This window comes from Lissotriton vulgaris, chromosome 1_1, assembly GCF_964263255.1.
Source record: "Lissotriton vulgaris chromosome 1_1, aLisVul1.2, whole genome shotgun sequence".
In the NCBI taxonomy this organism is placed as follows: domain Eukaryota; kingdom Metazoa; phylum Chordata; class Amphibia; order Caudata; family Salamandridae; genus Lissotriton; species Lissotriton vulgaris.
The window spans coordinates 1,915,557,875-1,915,575,110 of NC_141685.1; the positions used below are offsets into that span (position 1 = coordinate 1,915,557,875).

General features: G+C 45.6%; 1 protein-coding gene across 1 annotated transcript in view; it reads right to left on the reverse strand.

The window, feature by feature from the left end:
* Positions 1-1,186: 1,186 nt before the first annotated feature.
* Positions 1,187-17,236, reverse strand: part of LUM (lumican) — a 99,614-nt gene continuing 83,564 nt past the window's right edge. The window contains exon 3 of the mRNA XM_086919557.1: positions 1,187-1,919. Coding sequence (XP_086775683.1) covers positions 1,765-1,919 — 155 coding nt within the window. The 3' untranslated portion in view covers positions 1,187-1,764. The remainder of the gene's footprint in view (positions 1,920-17,236) is intronic.

Here is a 17,236-nt window from a genome sequence, read left to right on the forward strand (position 1 = left end):
TACATTTTCCCACTGTTCAAAACAGATTGTTAATGTGTATGGAAAGAGGTCCTGAATCGGGATTTCACATGATGGAAAGGGCTTGGTAATTCTGAGTTTCATATGATATTTTTAATTCCAGTGCCAGAAACTAATTATTGCTTGCAACTGGAGTTGAGATATTGGGTGGAATCAGTAACCTTGGACCCAGTATCTCCCTTCTAATTACCAGTTACCTTGGAATGAGGGCGCCTATAATGTTGTGAATTTCACTTCTACCCAATTTGCACTTTTTCATGGCAAAAATAATCATTTAATGTGGTGTGATTCCAAACTTTTTTAGATGCCCCTGTTCTACATTCCTTTTACCTGTAAAGGATCAAATGCAAAAACTCATTGTGAGAGAAGAAGACTTGCTGTACCACAAGAAATTGATGACTTCTTTCAGTTTACAGTTATTGGCTACAAAATGGCTTATGGTAAGATTTAAAAATAAAAACATTAGCTGCCATGGTGAAATAGTTAAATTTAACATGTGAGGCCTGGCACTTTTATACTTATCTTGCTCCTACATTTGCAAAGTCTACCAATGCACATAGCACTGCTGTGTTTCTTATTTCCCTAACTCTCTAAAGATTCGCCATGTATAGATGATGCAGAAAACAAGAAAAAAATATCTACATCATTTCAACAAAGTGTGAAACATCACGGACTAATTTTAAAAACCTGCTGTAAACTGGTGTTTTGTGTAATGTTTAAGTACTTTCTACTTGGTTCTGTTCATCTTCCGTTTTAGTTTTGTGCGTCGATAAACACAAAACGACATTTGTGTTTGGGTGCCTACACTTTATTCAGTTGATAACAAATTTGAGACAGTTAAACAAATAAGTTAAACTGGGCTCTGAGGACACTAGAAGAACAGCGGTACACAAATTAATAAAATATTAAATCATTGTAAATACTGTGGGTTTGTCTGATATCTTTCGATATTAGTATTATGTAGAAAATATTGTGGATTCCAATTGTAAAGAGGAATACATTGTGGTTGAAACGTTAACATAACAAAAGAAAGAAAACATTGTTTGTTCGATAACTTTCCAGTAGTTTTGAAAAATATGTGTTCTTGGTTTTTTGTATTTATTGAAACTGATAGGCCACGCATGTTAAAAAGAATTACAAATGTCTCTAAAATATATGAGGCCAAAACTGATATGTTATGTTTTATTTCTTACACACCCGTTAAGCTTGGCATGCATGGTATTAAAGAGATATCCGAATAAATGAGTTAGAGAGAAATAAGTATTTAAGATTAGAAAAACCAACATAAAAGCTTTCATTGTAACAATGAGAAGAAACTTTACAAACAAACTGAAAAGCTGCACCACTTGTAGATTACTAAAGCGTTTTGTTAGAGTTGCTCTTTAAGGTACTGAATTAATCACTTTTTTTATTAAATTTAGGGATTCCGTCACATATATCACTTGCAAACGTTTGGAAATACTACATATTATACCATGCAAGTGTATGAATATTTTACAATATAAAATTTGATTTGCTAGATATACAATTTACGTCCACAACTCAGTCGCTGATTTTTCAAAAATGTATACAGACCGTTTGTACACAAAATATTGTAAGGTCACCATATTCATGCTAAATAACATGTATACACGTTTTAGTTTGTCAAATTGATGGTATCCGTTTTCATAGGGAATTTTAACTTTAAGATGTTATCCCTGAGCAAACTTAAGTTACTCAAGGTCACTGGTTATCCGGAGGGAGCCATCATTCCAGTTCTAAATCAGAAGCTTGGCGGAGACAACTGTACATTTCCTGAGGTAACTCAGCACGAGTGATGTTGTTTCCATCTAGACGCAGATGTTTAATCCTCGAGTAATCCAGCGGTCCAATAACTTTGCAAAAGCTGGACACTGTGAACTCTGCAAGAGAAAAATGGAAGGAAAGCAAAATGTGTAAATCAGAATTATTAAATAACACTTTAGTATGGGACAATGGTTTGCAGTTCAAACTGACTACAGAACAAGTTACAGATCAAAAGTTTTGACAATTAAACAAGCACACACATATACATGCTCGGTCACTATTGTTCATGAAACAGACAAACTGAAAATATACCAAAACATAATGCCATGCTAAATATATGCTTAATTTCAGTCAAACAAGAACATGGCTTGTGGGATGTTTAGTTAGACGTGCCCAGTGGAATAGTAACTCTATCAGTTACAAAGTTAAAAGACATTGTTATACAACAATCACCATTTAGAAAATTTGACTGGACTTGTTTTGTATTATTTATAAGCCAGTGCAATAGGCATAACAATATCAAAATGTCGACACCTTGATCATCAGAAACCTTACATAATTTGTCAGGTACATTTTTCACAAGATGTTGCACACACAGACCATCATTTGGAGTGCCCAAATTGGGATTCCGAGTTTTGCAATAATTGACCCTAATCGGCAAGAATTTTTACCCAAAAATATTTAATTGATGATCGCTAAGTTAAAATCATTACATCTCATCACAAATAATGAATGTTAAACATAGTTAAAACATTGTTTAAAGGACAAGGTATCAAGTTTGTAGTCCCCTTTTGGAGCTCCAAACTTTACATTCTCAATAATGTGAAATGACACACATGGTTTCTCCTCTCACAAAATATTAGTCATGGAAGCAAGAGGACCACACACTACTCTAAAGTGCTTAGCTCTAAAACGTGCTTCCTGGTACATCATTCCTGTGGGAGCGGAATAAGCTTGCAGCCTCTCCTAATTTATTCTATGCTTTTTTGCTTTTTTAAATAATTTTTATTCAGCTCCCCCTCTCCTATCTACCTGTCCCCCAGCCCCCCAGCCCCTTCCTTTCCCACAGGTAGGTTCAGAGCGCCTGCCCCTTCCCTCAGCCGAGCTTCTCTCCCCGGCTGCGCGGATCAGAGTGCCAGGCTCATCTCCTCTCCGAGCCCTCCCTCCTGCTCCCCCCCTGCAGCAGCACACTCAGAGCAGAAGGGCACAGGACTCTGCCCCCTTCAAACGGCCATGAACCTCAACCACCTCCTGCCCCCTCCAGCCTCTCTCAAGTTTTACTCCACATGCAAACTATCCCCATAATGGCCAGTCCGCATTCTGGACATTTTCCTTACCCTAGATTCAATTTGACACCCTCTGGCCCAAAGTGCTTTGTGTCATTAAAGTGAGGCCCAAAATGTCATAGAGATCCATGTGTAAAAGGCCACTAGTGTAAAACCACCCTAGACATTTTAGATTATCAGTTGTTGCTTTCATAAACTTTAAAAAGCATCCAGATAGCTGACAAGATTTTCCTTTTAAACAGGTTAGGACAGCTGCCCAACATATGCTCACATTTAGAGTTTGAAATAATGGCCGGAGAGAGAGGCCCCTCGTGTTTTAGAGCCTCACAGATTCTGATCACATGTTCTATTCTATTCTATTCATAAAGTTTTCTAAAAGGCGTAGTAACTCAGTATTAAAGACTCTTCTGTTTGGCCGCACAATCGGTGTCATGCATCACCTTCAGCTTCCTTGCGACAATACTAATAACACCTTAGGGAGATTAGGCTAAAGCGCATACTTACGAGTGTATACTTTGCATGGTTTTGGAGTGACAGATTCAGATATTCAGGTAGGATGCCTCAAGTTTAGAAGGTTCATGGCAGACCCGGCAGCAAGAAAGCCCCATGGTTCACCGATGAACTCAAGAGCTCCAAGAAGAACTGCCGAGCCCTCGAGAGAACCTGGCGCAGAGACCCAACACCGGACAACATGACTGCCCTCAAGCTCGCCACCCGAAAACACCACCAACTCATCCGCGCCATCAAGAAAACTGCATTCAAGGAACGACTGGACAACAACGCACACAACAGCAAAGAACTCTTCAACATCATCAAAGAGCTCTCCAACCCCAACGCCGGAAACAACGACATCACCCCTTCGCAAGACCTCTGCAACTCCCTCGCCTCCTACTTCCACAACAAGATCGCGGATATACACAACAGCTTCAGCACTCAACCGACGAACACCACGACCGAACCACCGCCCCCCACCACCACCCTCCGCGCCTGGACTCCGATCAGCACCGAAGACACCGTCCGCACGATGAACTCCATCCACTCCGGATCTCCGACCGACCCTTGCCCTCACCACGTCTTCAACAAGGCCGACGCTGTCATCGCACCCCACCTGTGGGACATCATCAACACCTCCTTCGACACCGCTACCTTCCCGGAGAGCTGGAAGCACGCCGAACTCAGCGCTCTACTTAAGAAGCCATCGGCTGACCCCACCGACCTCAAAAACTACCGCCCCATCTCGCTGCTCCAGTTTCCTGCTAAAGTCATCGAGAAGACCGTCAACAAGCAGCTGGCCGCCTTCCTCGAGATGAACGGATCCCTCGACCCCTCGCAGTCTGGCTTCCGGGCCAACCACAGCACCAAGACCGCCCTGATCACAGTCACCGATGACATCCGAGCGCTGCTCGACAACGGAGAAACAGCGGCCCTCATTCTCCTCGACCTCTCCGTGGCCTTCGACACTGTCTGCCATCGTACCCTAGTACAATGCCTCAGCAACGTCGGAGTCCAGGAGAAGGCACTGGAGTGGATCATCTCCTTCCTCGCCGGAAGGACACAGAGAGTCCGCCTCCCTCCGTTCAGATCTGAAGCCACCGAAGTCATCTGCGGCGTCCCTCAAGGCTCCTCGCTCAGTCCAACCCTCTTCAACATCTACATGAGCCCCCTCGCAGACATCGCACGCCAGCACCACCTCAACATCATCTCCTATGCCGACAACACCCAGCTGATCCTCTCCCTTACCAACGACTCGCCACCGCCAGAGCCAACCTTCACGAAGGGATGAAAGAGGTAGCCGAATGGATGAAGAACCGGCGCCTGAAACTGAACTCAGATAAGACGGAAGTCCTCATCCTGGGATCCTCACCCGCCGCTTGGGACGACTCCTGGTGGCCCCCCGCCCTAGGCAGTGCACCCAAACCAACAGACCACGCACGCAACCTGGGCTTCATCCTGGACTCCTCCCTCTCCATGACCAGACAAGTCAACGCCGTCTCCTCGTCGTGCTTCAACATCCTGCGCATGCTACGTAAGATCTTCCGGTGGATCCCCACCGAGACCAGGAAGACGGTCACCCAGGCCCTCGTCACCAGCCGTCTGGACTACGGCAACACCCTCTACACCGGAACCACCGCCAAACTCCAGAAGAGACTCCAGCGGATCCAGAACGCCTCAGCACGACTCATCCTGGACATCCCCCGTCGCAGCCACATCTCCGGACACCTGAGAGATCTGCATTGGCTCCCGGTCAACAAGAGATTCACCTTCCGACTCGTCACCCACGCACACAAAGCCCTACACAGCCAAGGCCCAGGATACCTCAACAGCCGCCTCAACTTCTACGCTCCCAAACGCCAGCTTCGATCGACCAGCCACGCCCTCGCCGCCGTCCCCCGCATCCGTAGAGCCACCACAGGGGGACGGTCCTTCTCCTACCTCGCCGCCAAGACATGGAACTCCCTCCCCAGGACCACCTCGCCTTCAGGAAGCAACTCAAGACCTGGTTGTTCGAGCAGTAGCAGATCCCCCCACCCCCCAGCGCCTTGAGACCCTCTGGGTAAGTAGTGCGCTATATAAATGCAATGATTGATTGATTGATTGATTGATGGCTCAGTAGCCAGAAAATCTAGCTCTTACTTCCCTAAAGTCCCGGTCCCATGAAAATATCTTTGCTGACTTCATGAATAGTTTTGCTATCGTTTTCTGCGGTAAGGTTTTCTTTATCAGATCTCCCCTACTCAGGGTCTTGATCGATGTTACCAGGAGTTGGTAATTTAAATTCGAATCCTATTTGGGGTTGACTTGTGCAGTCTGGGAGTGCAAATAGACGACGACAGCAGATGCATTTCTGTTTATCTAGCCACTCATATAGTTAATCCTTAAACACCAGTGCACCATATGTTATTGTGGGCATCAACTTAGTTGACACCACTATTAGTGGGGCATTAGTGTTTTGCCACACAAGGCTTCTCTTCAGTTGGGCCATCCTGCATGTCAGATGTTTCGCCATCAGTTACAAGGAGACGAGCTGGGCTTTCCTGCCTCCTCTGTAATCGAGCATAACACTAAGCTATTTAAAACGTGTTACTCTTGGTAATCTTGGCCAGCTGATGAACTAAGCAACCCTTTTTATCAGGTGTCTACCAAACAGCACTGCTTTCCTCTTCTTTAGGCTGATAGTAATATCGTTTACTACACAGTATTTATTGTACAAGTGCATAAAGCGATCTCCAGGGGCCAATTTGAGTGTTATCATGTGCCACCATGTAATCTGCTTATTGTAAGATTTAAATTTTTTGCTTCTTCCAGTAGGGTGGGCAGATCTTTCACATTACCAGATCACTTTCCAAGTCTGCCATATATAGATTAAAAAGTAAGGGGGTTAGAATGCAACCCTCGTACAATCCTTTGTTTGTGTAGATTTTCCCTGAGGTTCCCCAGCTACCTTAAAATGTACCTTTCACCCACGCTTTACTGTCTAGTGACTCCATGACGAGGACCAATCTCGGGCTCCATGGCCTTCAGGAGGTTTAATGGCATCTCCCACCTCCATAGCTGGCCTCTTGGCAAGTCATCAAAGGCATTTATGAAATCAATGAACGCCGCATTAAGCGGTTGGTTCTTGGAGAGCATTGCTTCCTCAATTAGGCAGGTGAAGGTCAGGAGATTGACCTCATTGTTATCGTGCCTTTGAAAACCAGCCTGAAACCCTGGGATCAGTTTATCTGTTTTGCCCAGATTTTCTGCTCTTCATACAGTAACCTGGCATAGCACTTTCCTTCCACATTGATTAACAATATCATTCTATAGTTGGGGCTGTAGAATAACACTCTGAGAAGAGGGGGGTTACAAATGACATCTAAAGACTCAGAATTGATTTTATTAGGACCACCGGGAAGCTATTTGGGCATAGTGCCCAAGCTGCTCTCATTTTCTTTCAGTCTTTTCATACCTTTCTTGTAGGCAGTCAAAGGTTGATACTAAAAGGCGTCGTTGCTATGCTCACTTCCCTCACCACCATAACGCCATCCATCTTATCAGCTATATGCGAGATTGGTGTCCTCGTCTGGTGCCCCGTGGTGATCTTGGTCAATTAACTATCATGTTCTTAGGTCTGTGCATTTGGGATGTTAGGCTTGAGTGAGTTTGTTAATTAACCCCCAGAATTTTCTTGATTCCTTTGTCTTGAGCGCAATGTGAAGTTTTGCCCAGGTCAGTTACTCAGCACAGGGTTTGTATATCAAGCCCTTTATAAATAGCTACTTTCATAAACATTTCGTTTACGGCTCTCATAGTGCCCCCACTTATTTTGTTCCACCTGTGATCTTCTTCTGGGGCATTCTGCTAGGTTTTCTTGGAGTGATGCAATCAGTGTTGCCCAGCCTGTTATTACCTCGTTTTCCTTTCTTTTGGACCTAAGCTTTGTTTTATTTTGTTTATTTGGCACTGCTCCATCTCCCAGTTCATTCTTTTTAATGGGCAGAGTCTTCTAGATGGCCAATTATCTTTGCTGCCCGACACTTCTCCAAAGGCCTGGTGATCTTACATAGAATTGCTGCATGGTTACTTGAAGTTTTTGGAATTATTTGAAAACCATCTATGTTGTGGAAATGTTCTGTTGCAAACCACAGATAGTCCAGGGTTGCTAATCTGAAAGGGGAGGAGTGAGTATATTCCCCTGGATTATCTGCTATTACTCTATCGTTGATACATCCCATCCCTAATGCATCTACGGCATTTGCCAGACATACAACAAACGTTTCCTGCAACTGGTCCTGGGCCGTCACTTGTGGGATGCTCCAGCATTCATCCTCTCTCTCTTTTCATTCCTGAATATTGTGTTTTTGTTAGTAGATTTGAATTGAAATTGCCTATAGGCAATCCAGCAATGTGCTTGCTCACTCGCATTTCTGTGTGATTGTCAGGTGTAGATAGATATTTCCCGATTAAGGTATGATTCAGTATGCTGTTTTGCATTTTATAATGATAGCATCCCCTTTTCCTGCCAAAATTATGGATGTCTTTACTACCAGGTCATTTTTTATTTGAATAAAAAAAAACCACTTGGGCGGCCACTACTTTGGAGGGGAGGACAGGTGCTGCAAAGTTTGCATAATTCAAGAAAAGCTCTGGTGACATGTTTTCTGACGTACAAAACCCCTCTATTGTTGCCACATTGTCGAGCCCCAGTGGGTCTTTTTTGTAATGGTGTAATGATGCGTTTCGTTTTTAATTAAGAGTGCTGTACCTGACTCCCTACCTTTCTGAAATATTGAGCTTTTAGTTTTTATTTTCCACTTTTTGGACCTTGAGTTCATTTATTATGATAAGACATTGTTGGTTATATCGTTCCGCTGTCCATGGAAGATTCCAATTTTTATTGGCGACATTCTAGGGTAAGGTAATGACATTGGTTGTGCTAATGTCCTTTCCTTGGTGTATGTTTCTGTCAGAAATGGGGGTCTCTAGGTGGCAGTTTACCCTTCTTCCCAGTCAGGATAAGGGGATACATTTCTAAAAGAACCCCTGTTCACCCCCTTGGTAGCTTGGCATGAGCAGACAGGCTTATCTCAGAGGCAGTGTGTAAGGCATTTGCACATAACATACAGTAATACAGTGAAAGCAATGCAAAAGGAAACTACAACAGTTTTGAAAAAATATCCAATATTTTATATGTGCACTGCAAACAAGACCATAAACGATAAAAATACAGTAATAAAAATATGCACTTTGCAAAAATAACCTTTAATATGCAGGTACTTGAAGTCGGTAGCTCTGTCTGGTGCTAACGCGGTGCTGAAAACAACCAAATCCAACAGTTTTGGTCGACCACATTGGTGCAGACCGGCATCTGTGTCAGAAGACTTGTAAACAGTTCCTCTTGTTCCATCCAACCAAAGCAGTGTGGGGCAGCAGTGGTGGTCATCGAGGCTGCAGTGAGAAGCCGAGCGGACCAGCGTGCAGTGCCCTCATGTGTGGGTGCAGGCAGCGGCTCTGTGCTGGTCAACCATCGGTGTTGGTGGGACCAGGGCTGCAGTGCGAAGTGGGGCAGTGCTCGTCATGGTGCTGATGGTCACAGTGCAAGCAGTGTCATCCGCTGAAGATTGGCGGTTGATCGGGCTGGCATCGTTGCACCGCGGCTCTGGTTTGGGATGGGGCAGTGTGTCTTGTAGCTTATGAGCAGTGCCCCAGACCATGGCAGCGCTGTCAGCATGCAGTGGCAGTAAGACTAGGGCGGTGGAGGGAAGTAAGGTAGTGCAGAGTGCGGTGCCCACAGGTCACGGTGCAAGCAGTGGCTTGGTAGTGGTGGAGGTTGTCATCGTCGGTGAGGCCAGGGTTGAGGTAAGAAGTGCAGTGGTGCCCTCTGGAGTGCCTTCAGGCCACAGAACTGCCGGCGGTTTTGGTGATGGCATTGGGTTACAGGTTCCCTCTGTGGCAACTAAGACATCCGGTCCCAGAGGCAGTGCCCAGAAGAAGGTGAAGTCTTTGCTGTACCTGAGACTTCTCAAACAGGGGGCAAGCTCTTTCTCAAGTCGTGGAGAAACTCAAAGAAGGAATTTGCAGAATGTTCAGTCCAGTTCTTTCTCTGCCCAAGACAGAAGCAGCCACTGCCGGCGAACACAGCAAAGCACACTTCAAAGTGGTAGTTCCTCCTCACAGCTTCTCCAGCTCTTCTTCTTGACATGTTCTTTAATCCAGAAGAGTTTTAAAGTCCTATACCACATTTCCTCTTCTATACCACATTTACTCTCTATTCTCTTTGTGGCAAGAGTCTCTGAGCCCAAACCATACCAGTGTGTCCATTTCTAACCTAGCTTCACTACAAGGTGGAGACATTATTGTGCAGAGGAGACACTGCTATTCAGGGGCTAGTGTAAACTCCTCCCACCATTCTAAATGGAGACCAGGCCTATTCAGCCAAGCTATATGAGTCACCCAGGAAAGTCAGAACACACTTCAGCCTCCATTGTGGCTGTCTATAGTGAATACACAATCTGAGCCCATGCTACACCAAAACCTGACAGTCAATACACAGACCAGCAGAGGCACTCAGAATGGTTAGGCAAGACAATACCCGCTTTCTAAAAATGGTATTTTAAAACAAATAATATAAAAATCATCTTTACTAAAAGATATGTTTTTAAATCCTGAGATCCAGCATACTAAACTCTATTTCTCTATCTTGTCCCAATGGAAAGTTAGGCTTGTAAGATGTTACAAGGCACCACCGATGTTAGCCTAAGGAATAGATAGCCTTGCAATAGTGAAAAACGAAATTAGCAGTATTTCACTATCAGGACATGTCACAAACACCAGGACAAGACCTACCTTTCATATACACTGCACCCTGCCCAGGGAGGTACCTTGGTCCTACCTGAGGTGTGCCTTACACGTGAGAAAAGGGAAGGTTAGAGCCTGGCAAGTATGGGCACTAGCCAGCTCGACATGACAATAAAAACTGCACGCAGACACTGCAGTGGGAGGTCTGAAAAGCTACTTGTGTGGGTGGCCCAAATCAGTGCTGCAGGCACACTAGCAGCCTTTGATGTACGGGCCCTGAGCACACACAGTGCACTGTACTAGGGACTTAGTAGTAAATCAAATAACATGGAAAAACTCATCCATAAACACAGTTTACATGGAGAACATATGCATTTAGCACTGAATAGCAACAGTATAGTGACCAGAGTCCTAAAATCAACAAAAATATGGTCAACAACAGGAGGCCAAAAAGCAAAACGTCTGGGGGTGAACCTGCGGAAAAAGCCAAGTCTAACAGCCTCCATTTGAGGAGGTGATTTGGGTAAGTTGCTAGAGTCGGAACCATGGGCTCACCCATCCACTGTTGGTCAGTGGAAACTCCCCTAGCATTGTTCTTTTACTCTACCACCTACAGCCTTATACTTAGTGGACCAGGCTCTACTATGTCAACTTTTATTTTGACTTTCATTTGAGCTTTTTGTGAGTCCTTTGGACAAGTCTCTATTGTATCAAGTTCCAGTTCAACTTTCATTTGGCTTTTTGTGGGGCCAGTCATTCACCAACCTTTTCTTTGCCAGTGATGTTTTTTGTGAACATTGAGAAATGTTTGTGTTCTTGTTTAATCCAGTTTAATTTAACCCCAAGCATATTGTTGCTCCTATTTTGCCTTGTTAGGAACTTTTTCTTTTTTTAAAGAAAGTGTAGACCATTCACTATCTAAGTTCCCATTCTCCTTTAATTGAGGCAGAAATACTGCCTGGCCAGCAGCTTCCTCTTTTACTCCATTGTTAACGCTGTAGGGCCTCAGATAGTCCGATATTGCATGTGGGTATTTATTAGGTGGATACTCGTTTGTGGTTGTTTCCCCCTGCATGCCCAATGCTGCTTGTGGTTTTGAGTTTTCCACCGGCTCCACAAACTCACTTGTCTGACCTTCTGCCTGAATCTAATTTCCTTCCACGTTCCATGTTGAGTTTATTGGGACTCCTGCCTTCGTGTCCTGTATAAGCGCTGGTATGACCTCCAGCAGGGTGGATTTGGAATCACACTGGCAATATGTTATGTTATGTTATGTTATGTTATAGGCTTTTGTATTGCGCACAGCTGCCCCAGCTAAGGGGCGTCCTGGCGCATGGCAAGAAAAAAGCAACACCTACAGGGAACATAACAAGGAAAGGAACGGAGGCAAAATTTATTCAAACAGAAAAGTTTTTAAAGCTTTGCGGAAGGCTAAAAGATCAACGAGCAACCGCATCTCAACAGGAAGAGAATTCCAAAGCTCGGCCGCTCTAACCCTGAAAGAGCGGCCGCCAACCCGACACAGCCTGTATCGGGGAATCACCGTAAGAGCTTGGCCCAGGGATCTCAAGGACCGGGTAGGCACATACCAAGTCAAAAGATTCACAAGAATTTGAGGGCTTCCACCCCTCAAAATCTTGAACTCCAGACACAGCACTTTAAACTGGATTCTTGCCCTGATGGGCAACCAGTGCAGAGATCTCAATGTGCTGGAGACGGAACAGGCTCGAGGTAGGCCAACAATGGCTCTCGCCGCGGCATTCAGAACGCGTTGGAGGCGAGTGACCTCCGCCACGTTAGCCCCTGCCAGGAGCGAGCTGGCATAGTCCAGGCGAGATAGCACTGTAGCCTGGACTATCAGCTGCCTAGTGTGATGGTCCAAAAACTTCAATACAGGGCGCAGCGACCGTAGTATGCCAAAGCAACAGGCAGCGGTTTTCTTTGTATGGCCCACAAAGCTGAGAGAGGGATCCATCCATACTCCAAGGTTCTTCAGTTCTGTAACCGGAATGGGGGCTGGGCCCAGCTCCACTGGCCACCATCTGTCCCCCCAGAGTTCCGGCCTCCTACCGACGATCATGATCTCCGTTTTCTTTGCGTTGAGCTGGAGACAGTTGTTCTTCATCCAGCTCGCCACCGCCCTGAGTCCGCTCTGAAACCTGGGGGCATCCCGGTCCGCATCCCCGCTGATCGTAACCGCTAGCTGAGTGTCGTCGGCATATGAGACCATAGTCATGCCCCAATGCTTGACGACCTCAGCCAGCGGTCTCACGTAAAGATTAAACAACGTGGGACTCAGCGAGGAGCCTTGCAGCACCCCCTGTTTCAGAGGATGGAATTGGGACTGGAACGGTGGGATGGCAACGCTAAAGAAACGATCGTCTAAGAAGGACCGGGACCATTGGAGAGCTAAACCACTCAGACCAATCTCCTCCAGGCGATGCAATAGGATGGGATGCGAGACAGTATCAAACGCGGCGCTCAGATCTAATAAAACAAGCGCCGCTGTCTGCCACGCATCCATCACCATGCGAAGGTGCTTTATCCTTTGCAAAGTCTTGCACCCAAATTATTAATTAATGTAGGTGTTCCAATTTTTCATCATTTGCCATAGTGAAAGTAGCTAATGTTGGCAGCACGTTGATTTGCGTGTCCAAGCTGCGAGGGTGGAGTTTACTGGCCTTAGTGATAGCTGCTAGTGTTTTTATTAAGACATTGCCACCTGCTACTCCTAGGTAGTCGGGCTGTCTAGCATCGAGGTATCTGGAGTTCTGAGGTGATGTTCAGTCAGCTTGTTCTTTTCATCTCCCTCTACTGGGGGACCTGTGGATTCTGTAGATTATATTCTGGTGGAGCTGTTGCAAAAGCAAAGTCTTCCTCCTCTTCCACCTCCATCTCAGCGGTTGCCCTCTCGAGGGTCTGTTCGCCATGTGGTTTGTAATCGCTTTGAATGGTCCGGTACCCAGGGGCCCAGGTTTCTGGTCTGAGGAGGTGTGAACTTGATTATAATCCTGGTGAAGAGGCATGGACCTGGAGATGATGGACTCCATTGTTGCCACACCTCATGTTTTTCACTCTGTTCACTTTCTTTATGTACTACTGCTTTTTCATTTCGACTTCCACTTTCAATCCTTTCAGGATTTTCAATCTTTACAACATTTTCAATATTCTCCTGTCCCCCCACTGATGGGACTGCCCCTCACTGATATGTTGATATTTGATTGGATTAGAAAAGCACTGGGTCCACTTGAGCAATGACAGCCACATAGCTCACATTCATGTAATTCTTGCTTAAACATCCTTCACTGCTTGCCTTAATTCTGTCCCTCTCTGTCCTCTAAGTTTGTTATTGTTGTTCCGTACTTATCAAAGCTGACTTGCTTATTCTGTAGTCAGTTATGACACAGAAGTCCCTTATTGAGCACTCTCCTTTTCTGTTTTGCTTTGTTCTTGGTGAGCGCATTTTGTCCTTGTTGGAAAACAAGGCAGAATCTTTGAGGACGCCTGCATAAATAACATGACTACATTTGTCATTCAATGGGAAACAAACACCCAATTGTAGGGCCTGACTCTCAGATGGTAGCATTGCAGAGCAGTCGAGGCTTACTCAAGGGAGGTGGTGTGGGCTAGTAACCGCCATTACACGTGCACAGCAATAACACTCAATAATTGATTATCCAGTCTGTACTTTGCTTTATGAAAGTAAGAGTGCATTTATTAAACACACACACTACTCAATACTATGCACCAATTTACAAATATACATAAGCTGTATGAATTACTTTGTGACATTGCATAACATCTCCACACCTCCCGCAGGGGAGTGGGGTCTAGTATCACCACTCCCATGTATGCACACCATCTTGCCCCCAAATGCAGTTAGTTGAACCTGACCTGGAGCGAGGGCTCTCCGCACTGGCATCTGCCCAGTGGCGACCCACCCCAGTACCTCAACAAGCATTTACAATAGGTACACCTGCCCTGGTGACACACAGCCCTACCTGAGCATTGCCTACTGACCATGAAGCATACATCTCTATGTTTTAAGGGCTAACAGTCTGGGCTCTTCACCTAAGCGCAGCAGCAAGAATACAAGTTTAAGCATTACTTTAGAATGACAGTACTCATCCCATTTGTTGGACATCAGAATGTGTTGCAATTACAGCCCCTAAGGGCATCACAGAGGAAATCACAGGATCACTGCATATACAGCAAGACAGACACCCTAGCAGGAATGTCTGGCAACATAACCCCACTTTGCTTATGACATCACCTTACACAGGTACTTCACATTACACATGTGACCTTCAGTCCCTCTAAAAGAAATAACATTCGTAAATGCTTTTCTGGTGCAATTACACCTCTTTATCTCCAGGGGATACCCTTCTCCAGACATCCTCAACTCAGCCCTTCAACTCTTGGCACACTTCTCAATCCTCCTCTAAATGTAGAACAAAAGTTCCACCCAAGAGAAGTTAAAATGCTGGCTGAACCCTGGAGGGGTTATTCTGTTTAAGTCCCCATGAGACTTAGGGAGGGACTTCCATGTTTGTGCTGGGGGGGAATGCGCTTCTCCAGCAGCTCCCCCTGCACCTTTGCACTCACTCTGTGGTGACCTCGTTCTCCTGGGGCCACCACAGGTAGAAAAACAAGCAGGCCGTTTCCTGCAGGCCGACCGGCCCGCAAATCATTATGAGGATGCTTCTTCTTGCCCCATGCACATTATAGTAGCGGCTCCCCCGCTGCTTCGGAGGGAGCTGTGATCTTGCTGCCGGCGGCTTTGCTGCATCTCCTGGCCTTGATGGGAGGCCCGGTCCCACCCAGAACCCCAGGTGAGTTCTGCAGCTCGGGAAGCCAACCCCCGGCTGCTTATGCCAATTATCGAGGGCCAGGTCCCATCCGGGCCCCTTGCATCTCTCTCCTCTCTGGGGCCCCAGTCCCCACCCGGGGACCCTGTCTGACTTCCTTGGGGATGAGCCAGCCGGAGAGCCTACCCCCGGTGGGCTCTGGCTCCCCGCCTGGCCAGCACCCTTGCATACTGCCATGGGAGCCAGCACTCGTCTTCAGGTCTGCCCGCTCCTGTGGGCAGATGCGCAGGTTTCTGCTGGTCGCAGTGGACCTCGGGGATTGCAACGGCACTCCCCCGACTCCCGACAGCTTTGGGGCCCGGAGATGGGATCCCGGGCCCCCTCCTCCTCTTCACATCGAGCACACTGTTGCTCCCCGTCTTCGGCTGTTTCGGCGAGGGTGAGGGTGGGCTCCTGGCACCTCCCTGTGGGGGATATCTTCCCTGGGAGCGCAACAGCACTCTCCACCTTAACTTCTCCACTCTGTGTCTCATTATCCTCAATTTTACCCAGGTGCATATTACCAGGAAATATTCAGGCAAAACGTGTCGGAGAAAATATTGTTGAAGAGAGGGAAACTTTGCAGTAATCAGACGGATAAACTCTGATGCCCCATATCATGCTTCATACTGACATGCAGGTCTCTAAACAGGTGGGTAATACAGATTCCATAAGAGTTGCCCTATTAGTACTGATAAGTGATGGTCATAAAAGTCAGAAAATAGAGCACAACTCCTACTCTGTGTGGTGAGTGGAAATGCAGACCAGGTTCCTTTTTGGCACGGTTGGTAGTGCATGGTATAGTGGATAGAGTGGCGAGTGGAACATATGTCATCATTCTCATCTGGGCATGTAAGTGGAACAGACATTTAGTGAGATATGTACATATTTGTGACAGGAGCCAGACCTAGAGTTTGTCTGCTGTCTGCCCTAGTGATTACACAGGGGTGAAACGTACAACTATTGACAATAGATAGACCACTTTAATGACAAGTGTGAGTAAGGAGAAACATTTGAAGAGTGAGGTGTACAAAAAGAGAGGAGACAGATCGTACGGAATTGGTGAAGGCAGATTTGTTATGATAGATAGAAAATGTCTGAAGCAGAGAAATGTAAGGTGTGAAGAAGGGCAAACTGCTTTACATTAGGGAAGAGCTGCACAGGGTAAACAAGAGGCCAAATGAGACATGCTGGTTTAAGGCTTAAGTTGGAAAGAAAGAGTGAGGTAAAGAAGAGACTTGTACTCTTAGAAGAAAGGTGTCCAAAAGATAAGGCATTAGAAATAGAGGGAGACGAGAAAGGGGGAGCGTTATAGAGAGCAATAGAAAGTAGTTCTATATTACATGACTGAGTCAGACACAATGAGAAATTTGTGGGGGAGAAAGATACACAGTTGGGAGGAAAGTAGGCACAAGATGGGCACAAGATGGGAAAGTAGTAAAGGGACAAGTGTGAGGCAGCAGTATAAAAAAGAAGACAGTTTGAAATGTTCACAATGAGAGAAAGGTACCAATGATATTGAATCTATATGAATATAGTATAAAAATGAGTATAAATTAGATTGAAATCATGTGGAGGGGTAGAATATGTTATGAAAAATCTAGGAGACAGAAGGGGAGAAGAGCAAGCTGAACAAAGGGCCATTGAGGGGGAAAAAATGCAATGAAAGATGGAGAAAGATAGGGTGAAAACGAGGTATTAGTAGTTGGTGAGAATAGTGTTAGGCTAATGAGTTACAAAGAGGAAATGAGACTACAAAAGTAGGCAAAGAAAGAAAACGTTGGAGTTAGAGAAATATGGAGACATGGGTACAGATCAAAATGGGAAGCAAGTGGAAAAAGCAAGACTGGAAGGAGCACATTTCAGGAGTAAACAGTTAAAACAGAGCTAGAGGAAAACAGCTATATTTGAGGTAGAGAGGGAAATGCGTAGAGAAAGGAAGGTGGGGAGATGAGGAAGTAAAATAAAGATAAATGGAAAGAAATAGAAACAGAATGAGATAAGGAAAGTCCTAGAGAGGGG